The sequence below is a fragment of the Rhinopithecus roxellana genome, chromosome 14 (genome assembly GCF_007565055.1).
Source record: "Rhinopithecus roxellana isolate Shanxi Qingling chromosome 14, ASM756505v1, whole genome shotgun sequence".
Classification (NCBI taxonomy): Eukaryota; Metazoa; Chordata; class Mammalia; order Primates; family Cercopithecidae; genus Rhinopithecus; species Rhinopithecus roxellana.
In genome coordinates this window covers 98,687,098-98,712,200 of record NC_044562.1, presented here as the reverse complement: position 1 = coordinate 98,712,200, position 25,103 = coordinate 98,687,098, and the positions used below count along the sequence as shown (strand labels likewise).

Below are 25,103 nucleotides of genomic sequence, written 5' to 3'. Positions count from 1 at the left end.
TGTACCTAATTATACATAATTATGTAAATACTAACATTGTATATCTGCTATCAACTGAGTATGCTAGGTTCTTGACATAACATTCCCATAAAATGTAATACTAAGGACAAGGAAGGAGCATTCTTTCCTCATTTAAGGCTAAGGAAACTGGGACTTAGAGAGGTTGAGAAGCTTGTAAAATAGCTTTGGTAAGTGCCAAAGTATTCAAAACCATACCTGGCTTACTTCAAAGCCAATGCTGGAAAAATGAAGTGTCAAGGGATTAACTGAGGAGCAGAAAAAAAAAATAAAAGGCAAAAGAACTGATTGAGTCAGAGAAAGGAAATCAATGCACAGAAAGAGTAAGAGATTGTGGTCAGAGGAAGGGATTTTTAAAGAATTGGCATTGAGAGCTTTTCATAGTGATGTCAAAATGTAGCCATATGGTAGTTAAAGTGCAGTGGAGATAATAGGCAAGGAGGAGGCTCCGGAAATATAATACTTATTTAGTGGGGTCCATGGTGAAAGGTTTTGGGACCGAGCCAGGCATAATAGCAATCTCAGTGATACCAAGGAGCATGAACACTCTGAGTGTTGGACAATGCCTCCGAAGACTGTAGATTATAGTCACAAAGAAAAGAACCTGTGGTATAATTGTTTAGCATGAGTCTTCAAAAGAAGAGGGGCCTGAATGAATTTTGAAGAGCTAGTATCTGGAAACTTACAGCAATTAACCTTGGCTCTGAGGCCTGAGTTGAATCATGGAATAGACATTCTCCATTAGATGAAATACTCCAAGAAAGCAAGGAAGGATGTGCAGGGTGGCTTCTCATGAAAGCCAGATTTTTGGTAAATAATAAACTATAGGGAACATTTTCAGAAACAGTGAGGATGGAATAGGGGCAGTTCCAGGTTTTGTGGAGCCAGACGCTAATAATTGAGAGTAGAGGCAGAGACTCTTTGAGAAAAAGAACACAAAAATAAAATTTTACTTTTGCAAATTTTATAAAATCCCTAAATCATGTGAATCTATGACTTGGGTTCTTCAGCAGGCCTATAACTGAAGAGTTTCAAGCTTCAACTTCATTGCTTCAAGGTAAATCCACCTTTGGGTTGAGGAGATTAGAAAATAAATAGGAGAATGGCTGTCAGGAATTAACTACTAGTTTCAAATAGCATGTTAGTGAAAGTGCTTTGGGGACTTCTGGTGTTTAGAACATCAAGATGGATGGGGTGGACTCTGGAAGTTTAATATAATAGCAACTCTTTATTTATTGTACCTCCTCTTTTCAGGGGAGGATGGTCCAGCACATTTTAAAATTTTATTGCAGGCTGATAAACGTTTTATGAATGTTCACCTCACCTGTCTATAGGCTTAGGATGAGCTTGCTACTTGTTTTCGCTCTTCTCTTGACCAGAATTTCCAAGCAGGAGAATATGAAGGCATTTCAAAGCAAATAATTCACAGGCTGAGCTTGTGTCAAACTCGCTTGGAAATATAGTCTCCTCCTGCATAATTTACCTTCAATATGCCTTCATATGGCAATGAACCAAATACAAATCATAGAATTGCTGCCAGGGTGCTAATATTACTTTTAATTACTTTCACCTGAGCTTTTGGTCGCTTTTCAGTAAGAATTGAAAAGATCAGTCCTAAGAATGATCAAAATGTTCTCTTCTCATTGTTTGTTTTTTTTTGTTTGTTTGTTTTTGTTTTTTTTTTGCAAGGATAACTAGATCTAAATTTTCTTCACCAAAATTGAAGCTACTAGATAACTTTTTACTACTTGGATAAGTAAATTTAGGAGAAATAAGAGAGGCAGGAGACTAATGTGACTGGTTGGTTATCTACTTAAGGAGCTTGTTACCCTAAAAGACAACACTGATGAACTAGATAGGGTTTCTTAAAAGTCTTGGATATATTTATACATGATAAAAACAGTAATAGTTCCTGAGAGGTTGGTGTGCCTAATATTTGAGACTCATGACAAGAAAGATAAGCATTCTCTTCTTTGTGAATATGTTCATAAGACCATGCGTTAATATTTTCTTTCATTGGAACACAGCTGCACCCTGGCTTAATAATTTTCCTTAAATATGATAAATAATAATTGTGCTAGTAATATAATAAGTGACATAGTGGCCCAGAAAATATAAAAGAGGTTTTTCTTACCTTTCTAGTACTTTTTTGTTTATTTGTTTGGTATTTATTGGTAGAAGATCTAGGGTATAGGATATGTGAAAAACTTTATTTTATTTTTCCCAACTCTAGATCACTTAAATTACTTTAAGATTGCCAATCTAAGCACTTTTCTGTAACCTGGCTACTTTCTTTCCAAGGTGCATCTTTCTTAAACATGTTTATTGTTTTTAAAATCTACAAAAGTCTTCAGATCTCAGTGTATTAAAGAGGTGACATATAGGAATGATGTCTCCACCAAACAGGGCATGGGAGTTCAAACATTTCCTACAAGACTACACGCCTGTTTTAGCGTGTCAACTTTCTCTAAAAAGACCAGCAATCCCAGGGAAGGAAAATTCAATTGAAGCGTACATTCAGTACGGAGGACTTCTCCTTGGCCTGTTGACAATGCCTCATCATGAATTCTGAGATATGTCTTATTAGGACTCTGTCTGGATGTTTTCAAGTGTTCAGCAGAAGTGATTTAAAAAATCAAGGCCAACCCATACTCTGTAAAAAATGTGAATTTCTAATGTTTGCGTTCCATTGACTTTCTCACCCTCATCATTTAAATAATACAAAAATAATAAAGATTTTATTTCAGTTTATCATAATCTCTACTGTTAGGTCATTCAGTTAATTTATTTTAGTTGGTTAAGGACTTTATTACTGGATACTTCATGTACACCTTTCTGTGACTAAGTGGTGAGAGTTCTAAGGAGCCTTTCTTTGACTTATTGCTGCACTGGAACAAAAAAGCATAGCAGTTTTACTTTTCGAAAGAATGCTTTAAAATAATTTTAAATGATGTATTAATAGACATTTAAATGAAACTTATACATTATTTCTCACTATTCTACTTATGTCAATGACAGCAATCATTTTAACGATTGTTTCAAATTTGGTTTTTAAACTTTTAAAAAAATTTAAAATTTTTAATCTTTGTGGGTGCATAGTAGGTATATATTTTGGGTGTATAGGAGATATTTTGATATAGGCGTACAATGTCTAATAATCACATCAGGGTAAATAGGGTTTCCATCATCTCAAGCATTTATCCTTTATGTTACAAGCAATCCAATTGTATGTTCTTATTTATTTTAAAATATACAACTAAATTACTATTGACTATAGTCACTCTGTTGTGTTATCAAATACTAGATCTTATTTCCTCTTTCTTTTTTTTTTTTTTTTTTTTTTGTACCCATTAACCATTCCCAGTTCCCCTTACTCTCCCCTCAACTATCACTCCCAGCCTCTGGTAACCATCATTCTACTCTCTATCTCCATAATTTCAATTGTATTAATTTTTAGCTCCCACAGATATGCGAGAACATGCAAAATTTGTCTTTCTGTGCCTGGCTTATTTTACTTCAAATAAAATTTGTGATACAGAATTTGCAAAATAACCTCTACCCTCACACAGATAATCATGTCACTATGCAAATACCTTCACTGTGGTATATAAGAAGTGTATGCTTATTTGGATGACAGCATTTAGTTGATTTTGTGTGAGGGATACTTGGAAAATTCAGCACTCAGCTGTATTTTCTTTATGTCACTGGAGAAAAAAGCCTACTATTGCACATTTATCTACTATGTTATTCTATTCAAAGATATTTAACATAAACATGAGCTTATAAAGCTTATAAAGCTTTATTTATTCCCATTTTATTATTATATTTAGGCATTATTATTCCCAGTTTTACAGCATTATTATTCCCATTTTACAGATGAGAACCCTAAGCTTAGAGAATACTTTTTTGTGGCAGCAGGGCTGCTGGGTGACAGTCCTTTTCTCTTATCAAGAGCTCTTCTCCAGCAGCTACTTCCCTTCTCAGAAACACGCACTATGTAATTTTGATTTAGAATTTCATTGACTTACAAATTTGATTTTCTATAGCATTTAGCCACGATTGTCCTTAAAATACTTTTTGAATATTTTAAAATGGCCCTTCCTTATGTGTTTGCTCTGTGCACCACAGTGTGGAAATGCAGTTAGGTGGTATGTACCACTTGTAGAGAAAGTATACATTTTGCATCTGCCTATAGTTGCTTTGTCTACAAGGTCTGTCGTCTTATTGCTCTTAGTTAACAATTTATATTTTTCAGGGATACAGCTAAACTCTGGTTCTCTAGGCCTCCAAAACAATAGGAAATACATAGGTGTCTTAGGGGAATGCTGTCATATAGTGACAATAGAATCTTGAAGTTTTATGGCTGAATGTGAGATGTCCATTGCCTTCAGAATCACTCACCATTTGTAAGAATACTTTTAAAAAACTTTGGCATTAGAATTAAGATTTCCAACAATGGCTTCAGAAATAGTAACTGATATTGACAGAAATAGTGTACTAGATGAGATAGATATAATATTCAGATAATTGCATCTGAGTTCAATTCCACCCAAGCCATCTGCAGAATAAGAAGTATACCATATATAATATCAGGGATGCTAAAATTCCACATCCTTTAAAACTTATCCAACTGGCTTGATGGAGTCACTGAGATTTTCATCAATAGAGCCACTCTTTGGGTTTAAGACATTTTGTAATCTATCCTTTGATTCAATATATCTTTGCTGAACATTCACCGTGTCTGTGCCCCTGGCACTGTGCTAGATACAAACAATTTAATAGTAAATTAGAATGAATCCTCTTCCAAATAGACTCATAGTCTAAGAAAAAAGACATACTAATGAAATAAACAGAATACAGTTGTTAAATTATTCACATGGGGCACATAATGGGTTCTTTGATAAATACTTTTTGAATCAATAATTAAATATAATCAAGGTACTGATAATTTCTCATAAGATCACAATGTAATCAAGGCAACGAAGCCAGAAAGAGCATTGAGGAAGTAATTAGAGCTTGGGCAGAGGTTGGAGGTGAGAGAGGAAAGGGCTTATCAAGAAAATCTGAGATGTATTTGACTGAAGGCTTATGAGGAAAGAGCAAAGGAAGCTGGAGAAATTGGCAAGGATCATAGTTACCAAAGCCTCCAATGCCACGAATAATGGACTTCATTTAGCCTGAGGGCAACAGTAGGTCTTGCAGTTTTGTTTTGTTTCTGAGACAGTCTTACTCTGTGGCCCAGGCTGGAGTGCAGTGGCACGATCTCAGTTCACTGCAACCTCCCCTTCTTGGGTTCAAGCAATTCTCCTGCCTCAGCCTCCCAAGTAGCTGGGATTACAGGCATACACCATCACTCCTGGCTAATTTTTGTATTTTTAGTAGAGATGGGGTTTTACCATCTGGGGGTTTCACCAGGCTGGTCTCGAACTCCTGACCTTGTGATCCGCCCACCTTGGCCTCCCAAAGTGCTGGGATTACAGGTGTGAGCCACCATGCCCAGAGGTTTGCGATTCTTTAAGGAGGGGGATGAAGTATAAATATTAGATTGGAGTGAAGGGAAAGAATAAGATCAAGAACAGCTAGAAGGTTGTTACAGTACTCTAGTCAAGAAGTGGTACCATAATTAATGGTACCTAATGGCCTGTTTTCCTTAGTGCATCCTAGTTTACTTCTATATCAGAAGCATAATTATTAATAACACTTTATTTTACTCTCTAAGTATCGCAGTTGGAGTGATAAATTTTGGGGCACCTTAACCACAACTGAAATAGTGGCCATGAGGATGAAGAGAATGGTTAGATTCTGGGGGTATTAAGAGGTTTGAAAGGGTAGACCTTGGATGCTTAGATATAAGGGGTGGGATAGAGGAGACATCAAAGATAACACTAAGATATTTGACTTGCACAGTTGGACAAGTTATTGATATTATCCACCAAGCCAAGAAAGACAAGCAAGCCCGAGGGAGAAGATGGCCATTTCAATTTAAGAAATGTGATGTTTGAAGTGCTATGAAACAGATCAATAGAGATTATCAGGGCAGTTGTTAGTTATATGGGTATGACATGGTATTCAGTAGTTCAGTGTTACCTGAAGTAATTCCATCATAATCTACTAACACCAATTTGAGAAGATTTTACAAGTGAATTCATCAGACTAAATAGATGCCCTCTGACCTAGCTAAAGCCATGTTTCTGGGCAGAAAATAAAAGTGTAGATAATTGAGGATGTTTTTGGAGTGTGAGTCGCTGATCAAGAATTGTACAACTGGAATGGGAGGACAATATAGTCCTATTTTCCACAGAGCTGGGGCAGAAATAAATGGGCCCAGGAATCTGTTAGGCATAAAGAATCACGGGCCTGAAATTGCAAAATCAGCTTTAGTGGGGAAACACTGAGATCAGATTTTGCCTGCTTCAGAGTTTCACCTGGGCTGTCCTTGGCTCAGGTAGACAATCTAAGGATCCTCAGCAGATAGATGTTTTTCTAATTAGGCCTGTTAGTAACTAGCTGTATGTTCTTGAAGAAAGTCATTTACCATCTCTATGGGTCATCTATGGTACCAATGGCAGATTTAAATGAGATTCTCTAGTTTTAGTTCCATTTTATTTTTTGCTTCCTTCATTTTTTTTTTAGTAAAGTGTTACAATTTTCGAAATTAAAATAAAAATATTATGGTAATGATTCTGGTTAATCTGGGTTGACTTTGGCAGCAACCATGTAAATGGAAAACTAAGAAGTATTGGTCATTTTTTTTATTTTAGAAAATTCCAAAATGGTTCACAAATAGATGCAGGAATGCTTTGTATATTTTTCCTCTTCCTTTTTATATGCAGCAAAATCAGATTTGGGGGCTTTTCAGTCATGGTGAAAGCTGCTTAGACTACGGTCAACAAGTAGCTCTCAGGGAGGGCTATTTTCTCTTGGGGTGTTGCCTTCAATCTGATATTCTTTTTGGCCTAGATCAGTTGTAAATACCAGCCTGTTTCTGTGAAATGTAACTAGTGTTTGCTCTGGGCTGATGGGACAGTCATGTGCTGTTTGTTCTGTCAGTGGCTGTACCGGAGTATTCACAGTACATTATTCAGATCAGCTCACAGGAACCAGCTGTCCTAATTCCAGGTGGACTGTTAGAAATCTTTTTACTTACGGCAACGGCTGTACCACCTGGTAGCTTAAAGAGCAGTAGTTGGATGAATAAACTATTGTTACAAATTCACTTTTTATCTGGTAAACAGTTTGCATAAACTAGCATAACTGAAGATATTTTCAACCTGGTCCACACTGCAATGATATAAACACTGAAGGGCTTTATCTGTATTATGTTAAATTGTTTCCTTGTTGCCAACACCTATCATTGAAAACACTGAATAAAATCTACATGCCAAAATAAGGTTTATAACATTTGCAATTCTATTTCCTATATTATTTGTTCTCCATGCTCCAATACACAAACCATGCCCTTCATATTTTTTACATTCTCATACATAGATTGCTCTAAATACTCTTGCTGAAATTTTAAATATATAATAAAGCATTCTGAGCTTGGATTATTACTAAAGAGAAGATTGAATATTTCACTCTTGCGTTATTATTTGCCAGTAAATAAAATAACTCTAAATAGAGTAACAAATACTTCTAAGTAGAACTCTTATTATTTTTAGTGAACATCACTCATTTGTTGATAAACAATATCTGTATGTGAAACATAGGAAAAACAAAACAAAAGCTACCCCACAAATGAGCTAACAGCCTGTAAAAGACAACGTGTTTGATTGTATGGGTTAAATAACCTTTGTTATCTTGTTTTAAGCTATTAATTGCCTTAGCATGTATATGAATACATATACATGTGTATGCACATATATATCTAACATATGTATCCACACATACACAGAGCCTAAAATTGAGATTTAAGTCTTCACTGATAGTACAAAAGGAAACATATTATATCTAGGCAAATACATTACATTTCAAATTCTAAAATTATGGCATTCAAATTCCAAGTGTTTATAGTCTTTTTTTTTCTTATTCTTAGTTCAAACCTGCCTTATAGATTACTTATTTTTTAAATTATTTTAATAATCCCTAGACAGTATCTTATTGCATAGCCAGATCTGGAGATAAATGCTGTGAAGGTAAAAGTATATCAAGTAACAGATAGAAATATTGTGAAGGTAAAAGTATATCAACTGACAATAAGCATGTATGTATATGTTGATTTTTAATAACTGGCTTTTATAGGTAGAGTGTTTAAATAACATATCTCTTTTCTGTGAAGGGCAACCTGTTTTGCAGATAAAGTACTATTTTAATAAATACTACTTTTAATTAATATGTTTATGGCCAGCTTTTATATATAGTATTTCATACTATAAGGATATCCCTTTTGTCTAATAAACTTATAGCCTATTCAATAACAAGTTAATATCTGTCTTAAAGTGTCACTAAATTTACTTTAAGAGTATATTAATATGTATTTCAGCTTAGAACAAATGTTTTGGTTAAGGCAAATGCTTTCAGCTATATTTTAAAAATAGGTTTGTTTCTGAAAAACAAACAATGCAACCTTTAAAAGATACTTCTTACTATTTATTAAATGTTAATTTGAGGCTGTAAGGTATAATGGATTATACTTTGGATGGGAACTCAGGGAATCTTGTTTCTAGTACTGTCACTATTTTTGTTACCTTGGAAAATTAACCTCTCAGAGTGTCAGAGTCTCTATCTGTAAAATAAAATTATAAACCTTTTTTTCAAAATTGTATTTTCATGAATCATCATCCAAATGTGGTTAGGCTCATAAAAACATACAATTGGGGCCGGGCGCGGTGGCTCAAGCCTGTAATCCCAGCACTTTGGGAGGCCGAGACGGGCGGATCATGAGGTCAGGAGATCGAAACCATCCTGGCTAACCCGGTGAAACCCCGTCTCTACTAAAAAATACAAAAACTATCCGGGCGAGGTGGCGGGCACCTATAGTCCCAGCTACTCGGGAGGCTGAGGCAGGAGAATGGCGTGAACCCAAAAGGCGGAGCTTGCAGTGAGCTGAGATCCAGCCACTGCACTCCAGTTTGGGCGACAGAGCGAGACTCCGTCTCAAAAAAATAAAAAATAAAACATACAATTATATATCGCATGTAGCCTAAGTGATACTTTGTACAATAGATAGTCCATTTAAAAAAGAAAAGAGAAATTGATGAATCAACTTTGAAAAGATTTACCAGAGAAAACTTTATAAGACACTTTGCTTTAATGCTAATCACATTTTACAATATTTAATAACTAATTGTGTGAGCTTAGGGCAGAAAATTCATTTTACATGTAAATCCTTTGATAGTTGGAAGTGATCTTTCCCATTACCTGTCCTATACCCATATTCTTCTTTTTAGAGTTAAATAAACTAAAGGACCAAGAAGATAAGGAATTTGTTAGAAGTCATGTGACTTAGTGAAAAATATTCAAGAATGCAATCCTGGAGGTAGAAGGATTTCATGAGACCATTTGTTTTAGGTCTGTGAAGTTTTTGTCTTCAAAAGATGCCTGACCCGGTGCATTGTTGGCATCCTGAAAAATCCTCATCAGATACTCTTTATGATGTTGGGATAAAAACCACACAAGCAGAGACAATTTCATGATTCATTTGAAGAATCAGGCTACTCCAGAATTTACACATAGTTAAGGCTTAATGATCTCATTTCTATTCTTAAAGACACTGCATTAGAACTAGATGTTCTTAAACATAAGCATACATTAAAAAAAGAAAAGAAAAATAGCCTACCCTCTCTAACTGAAAAGAATTATTGAGAAGTCTTTGAGAAACTCCTAGAAGTTCTCCTCTTTAGATTTCTAGCTACATGCATTAGCTAGTAGCTAAGTGATAATTAGGAAAAGGTTCAATTATCACAACATGCTAATGAAAATGAATATAAACATGCCAAAAAAGAGAAAGTTGCTAGAACAAACCAAACAATACAAAAATTTAGAACTTGCACCAGGGTAAAGAAATCAATTCTGTGTGATAACTAATCTCAAGAAGGGTGACACAATTCTCGTTGTTATCTTGAATGAAGCTAAGGAATGTTGACATTAGTGGAAAATTATATTTCTTTATGCCCTTTCTTTTTTGGCTGTGCTAATAACATTCTTTGATTCCATCACACAATATTGCTCAAAGAAGCAACTTAAAGCAGAAACCTGTAAAGTGAGGGGAATGTTCAGCTTCATTTTATTGACTCATCTAGCCATGAATATTTTAAAAGGAAATATCCTCTTGTTCTACTGATATTTGGAAAGGGTATAGGAATTGCTGCCTGGGGATACAATAGCTTACTTACCCTCAGTGAAGCAGGAAGAAGAATTTATTGACTAAGCCTTGTACTAGGAACAATAAATCCATAATCAAGAGTGCTGTCATGAAAAATCTTTGTGCTCTCCAGTTATTTAAAATTGTCTCTTCTTGCTTCAGGGCTGGCTTTGCTCTTGGTGAGGTAGGTAAATGTATATATACACAATATGATTTTAGATAAAAAGGACTTGTAGGAAAGAATGGAAAAATACACACACACACATACATATCCTATTAACTCTTAATATTCAAAGTTTTCTTCTTTCCAGTTTAAGTCCTTATAACTACTTTAAGTGAAAATAAGTGGGGTGGAGCAATACTGTAATGCGTTATCAGCATTTTATACCTAAGGTAATGAGTTTCAAATGCACCTCCTTAAGTCATTAAGTTCTTTTCACTAAAACTAGAAAAAGAACCTGTAAGAATTTGAGAAAATAGCTGAAGCATAACACAAAGGAAGAGAGAGGGCAAAGATGAGTAAGAATAGAAATGCTAAAGTCAAAATCTATGTCTGGTATAAAAAAGGTCATAGAGTGACAGGCTTTGTGGTCAGATAGCCAACTATGGATGTGTGCACATGGCAGATCCTTTCATTTCTCTGCTCCTCAATTTTTTGTCTATAAAATGAGAGTTATAATTTTTAATAATGCTATTTACCTTGCAAGTTTATAAGAATAAATAAAACCTAAAATAATCCAAGGTATAGGGTAGGTACATATTACATATATATATATATATATATATTACATATATATATATGTGAGTGTTTATTCATATATGTTAGTTTCTCTATTTCTTAATTTCCCTAAGAGTCATCATGTATTCATCTATGAAACAGAACAGACTCAAAGTAGACTTTGAGGACTGACTTAAGAAAAGCGGGATTATTAAGCATTATAAAAGACACCATTTCCATATGCTTTGTAAATTCTGTCCTGACTCCTGTTCATATTTACAGATACCACTCATAGCTTCCATTTATTAAATTTTTTAATTAAATGAATACATGAGACATATACGAAAGATGAAAGGTTCCAAGATTAATGAGTAAATAAAGAATGAGAGCTGGCCGGGCGCGGTGGCTCACGTCTGTAATCCCAGCACTTTGGGAGGCCGAGGCAGGTGGATCACGAGGTCAGGAGTTCAAGACCAGTCTGACCAAGATAGTGAAACCCTATCTCTAAAAATTAGCAAAGCATGGTGGCGGAAGCCTGCAATCCCAGCTACTTGGAAGGCTAAGGCAGAGAATTGCTTGAACCTGAGAGGCAGAGATTGCAGTGAGCCGAGATCGCGCCACTGCACTCCAGCCTAGGTGACAGAGCGAGACTCCGTCTCGAAAAACAAACAAACAGCAACAAAAAAGAATAAGAGCCCAAGTCAATATTTCTTCAACTGGACCACAGAGTCATTATTGGGGTGTGTGTGTGTGTGTGTGTGTGCGCGCAGAGTAAGAGAGATTCTTCAAAAATGTAGAGTCCCACAGAATCAAACCAAATAGAAAAATGAGTAAATAAATATATGTATACATAAATAGACAAAAGATATTATGTGTAATATATGTAAAATTCAGCCAGCAGCTGAAATCTCAATAGGCTTCTCCCAGTCATTTTTGGGTTTGGCACATATGGACACATTTTGTTTGTTTCCTTCTGATTGCCCTGTGAAAAATGAAGGTTCTAAATCTAAATGTCTCAAAACACTGGTATGTCGAACTCAGTTGTGAGAAACGTGCAGAGTTACAACTATGCATCAGGAATTATAATTTATAATACAATAATTATAATAACAATGCAATAAACATTTTCTATATGCTGCTATGTGACCTGTGAAAGTGTGGAAATGCCCATCAGAGTGTTAAGCAGATATGTCAGGGAGGATAAAATGTTGAGAACCTTTAATAGTTACTATGTGGAAGTGTCTAGATAATAAATTAGTGCTGATGGATTAGCAACGTCTTACAGAGACATTTTACTTTAGTCAAAAGGATTTGGAGTATTTCTTGAACCTAGAAATTGTAATCTTATAATTACTGTTGAAAGTAATAGTTATTTAAAGATTAGAAAATGACTCTAATTGATCACATGTTTAATTTAGATAGAAGCTAGGCATTAGGCCTGTATTTTTGTTTCCTCTGAAAGTAGATTTGTATAATAACTTTTTAAAATATCACGAGATACAGTCCATCTATTTAATAATTAAAATTTCTCAGGAATAATATAAACAATACAAATATAAGAAATACTGTGCATAAAATGAGACAAACGTTCTAATATTTGTCATTCAACAAAAAAGTAAATTTTAGAACATGATATATTTAAAAGTGCATTTAATACTGTATTTGATTTATTTGCTGATACTTGCCTTCTCTGTAATCTCTGGCATTTAAATCCAAGTTAATCATACAGTGTTCCAGTGATATGGCCACAGAATTAAACTCATTCCATCCATCACCCTTACAAACCCCCCCACCAGGAACAAACTCAGTGTCACCTGCCAGTTCATAACCCACCTCTTTCTATCTCTGCCCTGCTGACAGTAAATCGCCTCACCAGCTAATTGAACAGATGCATCCAGTGCTGCTTCCTAAAGATCTGCAAAGCTGGACTTTGATGGACAGCAGAAAGTAGCACAATGGAAAAACAAAAGCTTTTAACTGAGAGCGTTGCTTTGTTCTGCTTAGAACTTTAAGGTCACTCCAGCTCATTTTGACTGCTGTGAGGATCTTAATTTTTACTCAACCAATTTACTTGCAGCTGTCATTCTTTCCAATATTAAAAGTTCAGCTCTTCAAGTGTGGGGAATTGAGGGAGAGAGAAATGAGAAGAGCTTGTTTCAAACTAAAAGCAGCAAAAACAAGTAAAATCTGGCTTGGCTCTGAAGTACAAAAAGTTATTTTCAAAGCTTATAAATTATGACATCGTGATTAACATGTAATTTAAATATATTTAAACAACAATTATATCACATTTCCAGCCCAGCTAATTGGCCTCACAGATGTTCCCTTGGAGCTGCATTGCCCTTCCACGGGGAAATGAATGAGGTGCTTTTTATCATGGAAAACAGATAAAAAAGCAAACGGAAAAAATGGAAACAGAAACATAAAAAGCAGCCAGTAACCCTAAAAACAATGAATGCTAAAGGGGTTTTGCTTAGCATTTTTTTCCATTTTAATGCTGAAAACAGGAAAATTCATGAAGATGCTCCTATTACTGTGATGCTATTTGGCAGTTTGTCCAGATATGGAGTTGGCAGGTTGCTGACTGAAAGACTTGTCAAAGCAGGGACAGTGGATGCATTCTAATAGGGCATGGCCTCGCTTTCTGTCTTGGAACAGACTAACCGCAAGAGTCCCAGTTATTTTAATCCATTGCCTTTACAATGGAAGCCATTCTAGCCCAGATAATGAATATAGATAATAAACTGTTCCCCAATAAAGAATGACTTGCAAGTTGTTCCTTTGATTGTTTATGTCTCAGGTTTTGTAAAATGCAAAATGTGCAATCAATACTCATTTCTCAGCTGTAATTCTAGTCCAACATTACCCAGTACAGCAACTTTTGCAAGGTAGGAGGTCAAAGAAGCACTAGTAAGTATGAATATTTCGGAATACCTTGCATTCTAATATAGAATCGTAGAATTGAAATAAATTCCTTGTTTCATTCTTGCCTTTTCTTCCAACAATCTCAGATTATAATTGATAGTGTAAATTCTAAAAGGACAGTGGTCATCATGTCTTAGTGTATCGTGGTATTGCTGGCATCTACCGCAGTGCCTGTACTCTTACTGTAGAGATTTAGTAATATTTGTTAAGTACTTGCCAAATAATTGGTGTTTCATGAAGAGGGTAAGGCCAGTGTTTGTAGTTTGGTGAAGTTCCACCAGGCAGTTCCATATTTCCTCTACTGTCACTCTATATTACAAATCACTGGACTATAAAACACTCTTTCCTCAAATTTTAAGAACAAATGTACTGGATTTCAGGTATTTCTAAAATATAGTAAAACATGCCTATATTTAAGATGATTAGAGAACAGGTGAGCATTTTAAAATGCCTCTTTGATGAGTAGCTTTGGCATCCTGATTGCTTTATTTTAGATATTCAATTTAGTGGATATGAATATTTAAATTGATATGTTCTTTACATTTTTATAATAGTGCAGAGTTTACAAAGTTCATTTATATGCATTATCTTACTTCATATTTATTAATAATAGAGAGGCCAAGAATGAAAACGAGGGTCTGAGATGTTTCATGATTCACCAAATTCACACCACTTATCATTGGAACTAAAGCCCAGGTCATTAAATGATCTGTCTGTTGCACAGTAGCACCTCCTATGTATTGCATATTAAATATACCTCTGACTTTCCATGTCATAATCTTTGATGTGTTGTTAGTTCTGTTACTAAAGAAGAAAATAGATAAATATTCTAATGCCACCATAGTTATGGGGAAAATTAAAATATAAACTCACTATAGGGGTTCAGACCGTGTCCCTTGATTAGTCCAGCAGACTAAGTTAGTTAAGGGAGATTATATTATCCAGTTGTTATTGATTTACTTTAAACACTTCATCTCCATGGAACCATATTCTTCTTAGAATGTTTCGTGAATCTAAATCATATGAACAGTGACCTGGAATAATATTTATCTGTTTCATATAAAAGATGTTAAGTATCTGTAATCCCAGCACTTTGGGAGGCTGAGGCAGGCGGATCACGAGGTCAGGAGATCGAGACTATCCTGGTTAACACGATGAAACCCCGTCTCCACTAAAAATACAAAAAATTAGCCGGGCAGGGTGCCAGGCGCCTGTAGTCCCAGCTACTCGGGAGGCTGAGGCAGGAGAATGGTGTGAATCTTGGAGGCAGAGCTTTCAGTGAGCCGAGATCCTGCCACTGCACTCCAGCCTGGGCGACAGGGCGAGACTCATTTCAAAAAAACAAACAAACACACACACAAACAAAAAAGATGTAAGGTATCTTAGAGGTTGATTTTAGTCATCTCTGTTTACTTAAAGCTGGATTGTAGAGAATATAAGCTTCATAAAATCAAGTGGTTTGGGTCTGTGTTTTGCATTATCCCTGGGCCTAGAAAAGTGCCTGGCATAGAGACAGTAGGTTCTCAAAAAATGTGTTTAATGTATTTTTTTTTATTAAGGAACAGAATTAGTATCATACAACTCCTTTTCCTTACCCTAAGGAACACTGTCCTTCATATTTTATTATATTTTTATACCCTCTTTCAGTTAGCCCATAGGATGGAGTGTTAAGCTATAAAAATATACATGTATTTTTGTTGTTGTTTCTTTAACTGAAATCTGATTTTGACTCATTATAAATACATAAGGGGATTCTAAAGCATGTTTCCAGGAAATGAATTGATTTTCCAAATTTTCTGCTGTTTCTTAACTTAAAAAAAAAATGTAAAACTGAAGATAAAATAGCATATACCTTTTAATAAGGAGAGGCAAAGGAGTTTACCCTTTGCTGAAGTGGTGAAAAATAAATGTAGCTTGATAGCAAAAATTACTGCAGGCAAATCGAAATCTCCTGCTATCTCCTTCCAGAAATATTTATTCTAAGAGAAAAAATAACAGCAGAGTATATGGCCATTTCAATCTTTTGACATGTAAAGAAGGAAACCATTTCCCATTTACATCTATAGTTTATTTACTAATTTTTCCTTTCCTATAGGGTTAATCAGAAGAAAGTTTATTATTTACTTTCTAATCCATTGAAAAATTTTGCTTTTTCTGTATAATTTGTCTTTTTCAGGGATTGAATTAAAATATTTATTTTCCTCAAAACATATAAATAAGCTTGCTTATGGTCAGAATACAGACAATTTTACTGCTTAGGAAGCTTCACTGTTGTGCACTTTTCCCCCTTTGGTTCATACAACTCATGTGGCTTTTCTTTTTCGTTTCTTTTTTTTAATTTTTTCATTCATATTGCCTCTTATTATATCCATCATTCCATTTTTCTTTCCTATTAGAGTGAAATTGGACACAGCCCTCCTCCTGCCTACACCCCCATGTCAGGAGTAAGTATTTCACAATCAACCTTCATCTTTTAGGATTTTTGGTCTTTGCTTACCATGTTTCCTCTCTCTTGTCTCTGCACAATTTCCTCATTTTGCCTTTGCCAACAGTGAGTTAAGAATTCGCTGTACATTGTGTAGCTGCCTTTGTAGATGTGTTTTTATCTCAGCTGATAATCCAAAATTGAGATCTCATGCATCAACAGTAGCTTTCAATTTTTATCTGAAGGATTTACCTGTGCATATAAATTATGCTTCTGGATGTGGAGGTGATCTTTACTTCCCTGTGTATAGGTCATGTACTAAAAAGTCAGAATTATAGTGATAATCCTCTAGTTAGGTACTAGAGCCTCAAATTCATAATAACCACAGAATTTTGGAAGGCAATAAAGACAAAGGATTATTCAAAATATATCCATGTACTTCTGTTCTTAATGACAACTGTCTATAATTAATGACACTCCCATTTATCATAAAAATTCACTTTGAAGTTTATATTAAATATAGGCACTTGTGGGAAAAGGGCATCAAATACTTTTTATTAGACTACGTTTCAGTTGGTTAATAAAACTAAAATGTGTACTTCAAAATTATTTTCTGATGATTTATCTTTTAAGAAAAGCGGAAATTTTAGGTGTTTCTAGTTTGTAACTCAAATTCATTAGCCACTAGGGAAAAATAAATAAATACTATGACTATTCTCTAAAAGACTGGCTTTGACATCCTTGTGGCTATTAACATTCATTTTTAAACTATTTCTAACAACACCTTCTCTCTTAATATGTTTCTCTTATTAACAGAATCAGTTTGTATACCGAGATGGAGGTTTTGCTGCAGAACAAGGAGTGTCTGTGCCCTACAGAGCCCCAACTAGCACAATTCCAGAAGCTCCTGTTGCACAGGGTGCTACAGCTGAGATTTTTGATGACTCCTGCTGTAATGGCACCCTACGCAAGCCAGTGGCACCCCATGTCCAAGAGGACAGTAGCACCCAGAGGTACAGCGCTGACCCCACCGTGTTTGCCCCAGAACGGAGCCCACGAGGAGAGCTGGATGAGGAAGGTTACATGACTCCTATGCGAGACAAACCCAAACAAGGTACGAACTGATTATTCAAAAATGATTGCCATTCGAAGTTCACTTCCATCAAGATAAACAAAGTACAGAATGGAAATTGCCAGACAGCTGTACAGCACAACATTTGTGACCTAGTAAAGGCCTAGGCTACTGCTACTTGCAGTATGGTCCCTGAATCAGCAGCATCCACATTATTTATTATTATTTATATAAATCAGAATCTCAGGCAGGCCCCATCTGAATAGGAATCTGGATTTTAACTAGATCCCCAGGCTATCTGCATACAGCAATGAGTCTTGAGAAGCACTATTCTAAACATATTTTGTTGAAATATTTGAATGAGGTAGCATACCACAAAGTGTCAGGACCATAACTTTATTGGACTTAATTGTGGAGATCATAAAGACTGGTATTGTTGGCAAATGTGCCTGATGCTTTTGATGGCACTAATAAATGATTTGTTTGACTCATTTAAATGATGTCATTTAAGCAACCTAGTTTATTATAGGAAAATATTATATTTTTATATGACATTTTTCAAAAATTAAAGTTTTGACCCTGTGTATACTTACAAGCATACCATCAAGATTTGAAAATAATAGTTTGTGGTTTTACAAAGCACAACAATAATTTTGTAAAGTTAGTAGTAGAAATGTTAAGCACCCAAATCAAATAATGCTTCCATTTTGCAACAAAACAGCCTTTCTTCTTCTATGCTAACAGTATCACAACAGAGAAGATAGATGATTGTTATTAAAAAATGATGATCATGTCTCTCGCAGTCTTTAGTGTCAATAGTAAACTACATTTTAAAACTCTGAGAAGGGCTTGTTATAAGGTTATGTTCTCTCCTTCAAAGTAAAATTTAAAGATCTCTAATTGTAAATAACCTTTTAAAATATATCTGTCTAGATAAAACTTTTACATATATAAAACTTTTATACATATAAAAATGTAATGAAGAGTTTGAATGTTCATAGTAGCCTAGTAATGACACAAATGTAGGTGTTATGAAGATTTGGTGGATTAACCCCAAAGAATAATCTTTTCTGGGGAGTTTTCACTTCAACCGTAAAGTTATTGGACAGCTATACAAGTTTGCATCAGGATAATATATAAGTAGATCGCACTGAGGAAAGGTAATGTAAGGCTAAGAGAAAAGCAAGTCACCCTATATAGTCACACTGTATTCTCAGATTTTATCTCTGACCACTAAGCTCCATTTCTATAAAAGATTGCTATAGTCTCACCTCGTACTCAGAGAGTACAGAATTTTAGTACAGACATTCCTATTCTTTCAATTAAGAAGTTTTAGAAATCTGGTAAGAAAGATCAAATTCTACATTCCTTTAAGTGTTTTCATACACTTGTCAAATTAAAACTTGTGGCTAAGCATAAAGTTCACCCAACTCCTGCAGGGGCAATAATAACAAACAGTGCAGTAGAATAAGAAGATTACTCAAGAGGACTTAGAAGACCTGAATTCCATCCCAACACTAATTGTATCCTGCATATATCACTTAATCTCATTTTTCTGTCTACAAAGCTGGAAAAATAAGTCTTGTACTTCTTTTTCACAGAATTGTGAGGATGAAATGATAGTGTCTTATAAAGGCCTATATATGATAGTGGGATATTCATTACTGCCCTTTCACTTGAATAAATGATGCTAAATACTTACCTATTCTGTATACATACATTTGGAGAAAAATAATCCTGGCTTAATAGAATTTTTCTCTCTACTTGTTGGGCTAAGGATAAGAGATAGAAAGTTTGTTTCAGAATGGCCTCTCAACAAGGAATTGTGTCCTCTCAATGCCTTGAATTCAAAATAGGAATAGCTTAGGGCTTTGTGTATATAGTAAAAGAGAGGACTATTAGAGGACCTACAATATATATGTGTATATGTCTATGTGCAGTTTATATTATAGACATAGATGTAGAATTAAGATTCAGGAGAATGGTGATAATTATTAGCACCGTTTAGGCCAATACCTATACTAGATGGATTTATTAGATTGATCCATACAAAATAGGCACTAATTGACTGGTTTCAATATACAAAATGGCTATTTCATATGATTCAAGCTGATAGTTTGCTATTTTGTGATTATGATTGGTCAATGGAAATATTATAATTATACTTTATTGTTAAGTAGAAGTATATGTAATGTCAAGCAAGTCAGCCAGAGGCATGTTAGCTATCTGTTAGATTTGCTTTTTTAGTTGAATTTTTTTTTCCTTTGATGCTTTCTTTTCCATGTGTAAAACTTTTGTCAGGAGCATCTCCAATCAAATCCTTTTTACCAGTATAGGCAATCATAGCAAACCACAGAGACTAATAAAACATGATTTCTTCACTCCATTCATCTTGGCATGGAACTCAGCTATAGACTCTTTGGTTTTTCAATATCCTTTATAGAAATTAAGCTGTCTGTATATTTAAAGGCTATTTAATCCTAATAGGTAGTCTTATTTCCTAATATAAATAACTTTTAGAAAACAAAAACATTGAAACAATCAGCCCCATATGCAGAAGAGACAAATGCAATTAGAAAGAAATAAAAATTTAGGAGACAGAAATTCTGATTCTGGCCTCCTTGGCTTCTTGTTTTGTTGTAAACATGTTTGGCTCCCTTACTCTTTTTTTCATAAGACCATGGTAATCCACAAATAGTTGTGAGAAATCATGAAAACAAATCTGTGTTTTTTTGTTCTAGACAAAGAAGCTAACCATTATGTATAACTTTGCTCTGATTAATATTTTCCAGAAAGTATAGGTTAGCTGATTGTTTTTTACTCCTTTAGAATACCTGAATCCAGTGGAGGAGAACCCTTTTGTTTCTCGGAGAAAAAATGGAGACCTTCAGGCATTGGATAATCCCGAATATCACAGTGCATCCAATGGTCCACCCAAGGCCGAGGATGAGTATGTGAATGAGCCGCTGTACCTCAACACCTTTGCCAACGCCTTGGGAAAAGCTGAGTACCTGAAGAACAATGTACTGTCTGTGCCAGAGAAGGCCAAGAAAGCGTTTGACAACCCTGACTACTGGAACCACAGCCTGCCACCTCGGAGCACCCTTCAGCACCCAGACTACCTGCAGGAGTACAGCACAAAATATTTTTATAAACAGAATGGGCGGATCCGGCCTATTGTGGCAGAGAATCCGGAATACCTCTCTGAGTTCTCCCTGAAGCCAGGCACTGTGCTGCCGCCTCCACCTTACAGACACCGGAATACTGTGGTGTAAGCTGAGTTGTGGTTTTTAGGTGGAGAGACACACTCGCTCCAATTTCCCTACCCCCTGTCTTTCTCTGGTGGTCTTCCTTCTACCCCAAGGCCAGTAGTTTTCATACTTCCCAGTGGAAGATAGAGATGCAATGATAGTTATGTGCTTATCTAACTTGAACATTAGAGGGAAAGACTGAAAGAGAAAGATAGCAGGAACCACAATGTTTCTTCATTTCTCTGCATGGGTTGGTTGGGAGAATGAAACAGCTAGAGAAGGACCAGAAAATGTAAGGCAATACTGCCTGCTATCAAACTAGCTGTCACTTTTTTTCTTTTTCTTTTTCTTTCTTCCTTTTTTTTTTTTTTTTTTAAGCAGATGGTTGAAACACCCATGCTATCTGTTCCTATCTGCAAGAACTGATGTGTGCATATTTAGCATCCCTGGAAATCATAATAAAGTTTCCATTAGAATAAAAGAATAACATTTTCTATAACATATGATAGTGTCTGAAATTGAGAATCCAGTTTCTTTCCCCAATAGTTTCTGTCCTGGAAAGTAAGAATGGCCAACTCAACTTTCATAATTTAAAAATCTCCATCAAAGTTATAACTAGTAATTATGTTTCGAAGCCTTTTTGGTTTTTTTCATTTTGTTTTGCTCTGACCAATTCCTTTATATTTGCTCCCCAATTTTTGGCTTTAATTTCTACTTGCAAAGATGTTTATATCAAAGCTTCTTCACAGAATTTAAGAAATATTTTAATATAGTGAAATGGCTACTACTTTAAGTATACGATCTTTAAAATAAGAAAGGGAGGCTAATATTTTTATTTTAGCTCTCATTTTTCATGCTATCAAATTATCTTCACCCTCATCCTTTACATTTTTCAACATTTTTTTTCTCCATAAATGACACTACTTGATATGCCACTGGTTGTCTGAAGAGTAGAAGGGAAACTAAGAGACAGTTCTGTGTGATTCAAGAAAACTACTGATACTTTCAGGGTTGGTCTGATGAGGGAATCTATTGAACTGGAAGAAACACACTGGATTGGGTATGTCTACCTGACAGATACTCAGAAATGTAGTTTGCACTTAAGCTGTAATTTTATTTGTTCTTTTTCTGAACTCCATTTTGGATTTTGAATCAAGCAATATGGAAGCAACCAGCAAATTAACTAATTTAAGTACATTTTTTAAAAAAGAGCTAAGATAAAGACTGTGGAAACGCCAAACCAAGCAAATTAGGAACCTTGCAATGGTATCCAGGGACTATGATGAGAGGCCAGCACATTATCTTCATATATCACCTTTGCTACGCAAGGAAATTTGTTCAGTTCGTATACTTCATAAGAAGGAATGCGAGTAAGGATTGGCTTGAATTCCATGGAATTTCTAGTATGAGACTCTATTTATATGAAGTAGAAGGTAACTCTTTGCACATAAATTGGTATAATAAAAAAAAAAAACACAAATATTCAAAGCTTATGGATAGGTCCTTGGGTCAAAAGTTGTAAATAAATGTGAAAAATCTTCTCATGCAATTATTTTATTATCCAACACACTAATCTTTTGATACTTTATATAATTCCTTTTCTTCATATACTGCATCCAGTACTAGAACCATCATTATTAATTATGTATCATTTTGAAAGAATACCTGATGAGATGAAGGATGGGAACAAATGACAGGGATGAGTCTCCAAGTAAAGGGGGCCTCACATCAATAATTAGGAAACTTAGATATAAGTCCCCCTTTTCTGAAAATTCTATCCCAAGTCGTTTAGATTTTTAAAAAATACTTCTTTCTAATGTTAAAATATTGGGACCAAATTAGAGTCAATAGTATAAGATTACTTAATTAGAGTAAAAATATCTATTAAGGCAGAGAAAGTTTAGAGAAAAAAAAATCCAAAGAAATTTGTTTCTTCCTATTCTGAACAAGTAAATCCATCCATCTATCCAAATCTCCTTTATCTAACTGTGTCTACTAAAAGCACCGTATTTTGTGGAGAACACTCAGATAAATGGAATATCATCCCCAACTTCAAAATTCTATCATCTAGGAGATTTAATTAAAATGACATTTTAATTTTTCTATGAGTTCAAAGAATCAGATTGCATAGTCTCTTTTGTGAATAGCTGTCATCTAATCAGTTGTACAGTAACATATCTCCTTTGAACTCATTTGGAATATAAGTTAAACATCCTTCAAATTGTTGATGTTGACAAATAGGATAATTTCAGTAATATTATTCAAACATAAACTGGTCTAGAAGAATATTGCATCACTGGCTAATTAACCTATCTAGATTCTAACTTCACCATTAAACCAAAAGTAGATGATGGTGGTCCTTGGCCAAGAATGATGAAGACATTGGAGTTGGTTTTCTTCTAAGCTATAAGAAGTGAGGCAAGCTGAAAAAGTACGGTAGAGCAGGGGAAGGATTTGTGAGATTCCTTCTAGTGAAGTTCACCCTCAAACTTTTCAGGGTTAAAGACACAGAGTGATTCAGGGGCCATAATCTAACAACTCAGAGCTCTCCTATCCATTCAGAGAAGTCTCTAGGAAAAGGAATCTCATATCAGTACTTATGAAAAATGGAATATAAGCCTCCCTTTCTAAATAAATCTGCACCAAGTCATCACAGCCCTCTTTTTGGATACTATACCTTGATTTTTTTTTTCTGATTTACAATATGCATATGGTTTGTACTGGGATATAGAAAGCAGAATCACTCATTTTGGAGAAGGAAAAAATAAATAAAAGACTTTTAAATGTCGGGTAATACCTAGAGACGGAGGTAGGCACAATCCAAAATGACCCAAATGCTTTATAATAGCACCACTTTATAATTCTTTTGAATGATTTCTGTAGTATATAATTGACTTCAGTTGTTTGAGTGTTTTTTGTTTTATTTTTGTCCCCCGCTGGGAAAACATATTTCAGCATGTATAAGAGGGAGAAAAAAAGTTTCATTCGTTCCAGACAATAACTTATTTAGCCCAGTAGGGTAGAATTTTAAAACGTCAGTTAAAGTCTTCAAGGTGCTTTGGGGGATATCAGATTCCAGAGGCCAATTGTAGCAATTGAAATTTGCAGAATCAATATGTAAATTTGAAACAAATTGTATTAAAATTACACTGACTATATTTTTTAAATCACCCAACTTTGCAGATTATACCTATTTTGGGCAATCCTATTTTCAGGAATCGAAAACCTTTGCAGTTAAATGATTGCCTAAAGAAAGTGGTGCTTAAACAGGTGAGGAAAGATGGCCTCTGATCTAGGGTAGATCCAGAACCACAAAGCATTTGCATCACAAAAGTTGTTAGACTACCAAGCAACTCTTGGTTTTCTGCACAATATTAGCAGCACAGCTTAGGATGAGAATCCTTTCTCCAGTAACATTCTTAAACTAGCATGAAAAACAATGCAAAACTCAAATTTCTATTAAAACACACAAACTAAAATCAAGTGATTCTTTTTTGTAGATTAGTGAGAAGGACTGAATATCTAATTTAAGAGAAGAAATAGTGTTCTTCTAAATGCTATAGTGTGTGAGCTAATACCTTCTAAAGGAAAGACATGGCATGAAGATTGTGCATATTTACAATGCTAAGGAAAAACCAAGAAAAGAACTGTGAGGCTCTGCTGCTAGATGAAGTTGGAAGGACTATTAATGTGCTTCTTGAAGTATCAAAAATGAAAAGAAAATTAAAATTGTTTAAGCCTGACAGGGAAGGATGTAAATACAAGTTTTTCTAGAGCTATCTAACCTTTATTTCAAAACTGGAATTATTCATCCATCTGTAATTGTTGATAATTTAACTAGTATATGTAGTTCATAAGGTAATAGAAAAGGTGATCATGAAAGCATGTATATAACTGGACAGAACCACGATAATGCTATAAGATGTAGATTTAGTTAGGTTATCAGATGTTAAATGATTTTAATATTATTAAATAAATCAAACTAGAAAACTAACCACAAGTATAATATAGCAAAGTTAAATGCAGGATATTAAAATGTAGGATGGATTTTGTGTAGTAAAAAAATAAGTTTGCCATTTAAAATTGTCATTTGTTGGGTTTAGCTGAAAGTAGGCATATATGGTTCCACTTGTGAAAACTTGCTTTAAAGCATTACAATGAAAAATTTTTTCTCATTCTCTTATTCCTTTATCACTTTTTAAATGTAAAGAAAATTTTATTTATTTATTTTTTTAAATAAACACCACCTTGCAGAATTTAACAGGCAAACATGTTACATATGACTAAGTAGGGGTCTTCAAGATGAAATCAAGAAAATGAAAATGTTCTATTACCTTATGCAGAGACAAAAAAAATGAGTGGTGTCATTTAGCAAACAAACAAAATACAGT

General features: G+C 34.7%; 1 protein-coding gene across 4 annotated transcripts in view; it reads left to right on the top strand.

The window, feature by feature from the left end:
• Positions 1 to 22,255, top strand: part of ERBB4 (erb-b2 receptor tyrosine kinase 4) — a 1,183,012-nt gene extending 1,160,757 nt beyond the window's left edge. For 2 of the 4 annotated variants that reach the window (XM_030916912.1, XM_030916913.1), the window contains exons 26-27: positions 17,206 to 17,503; positions 20,291 to 20,811. In XM_030916912.1, the coding sequence (XP_030772772.1) occupies positions 17,206 to 17,503; positions 20,291 to 20,736 (744 nt within the window). In that variant the 3' untranslated portion in view covers positions 20,737 to 20,811. Of the gene's footprint in view, positions 1 to 16,360; positions 16,409 to 17,205; positions 17,504 to 20,290 lie in introns of all 4 variants that reach the window. The other 2 variants (XM_030916910.1, XM_030916911.1) reach the window with 2 other exon arrangements.
• The last annotated feature ends 2,848 nt before the right edge of the window (positions 22,256 to 25,103 follow it).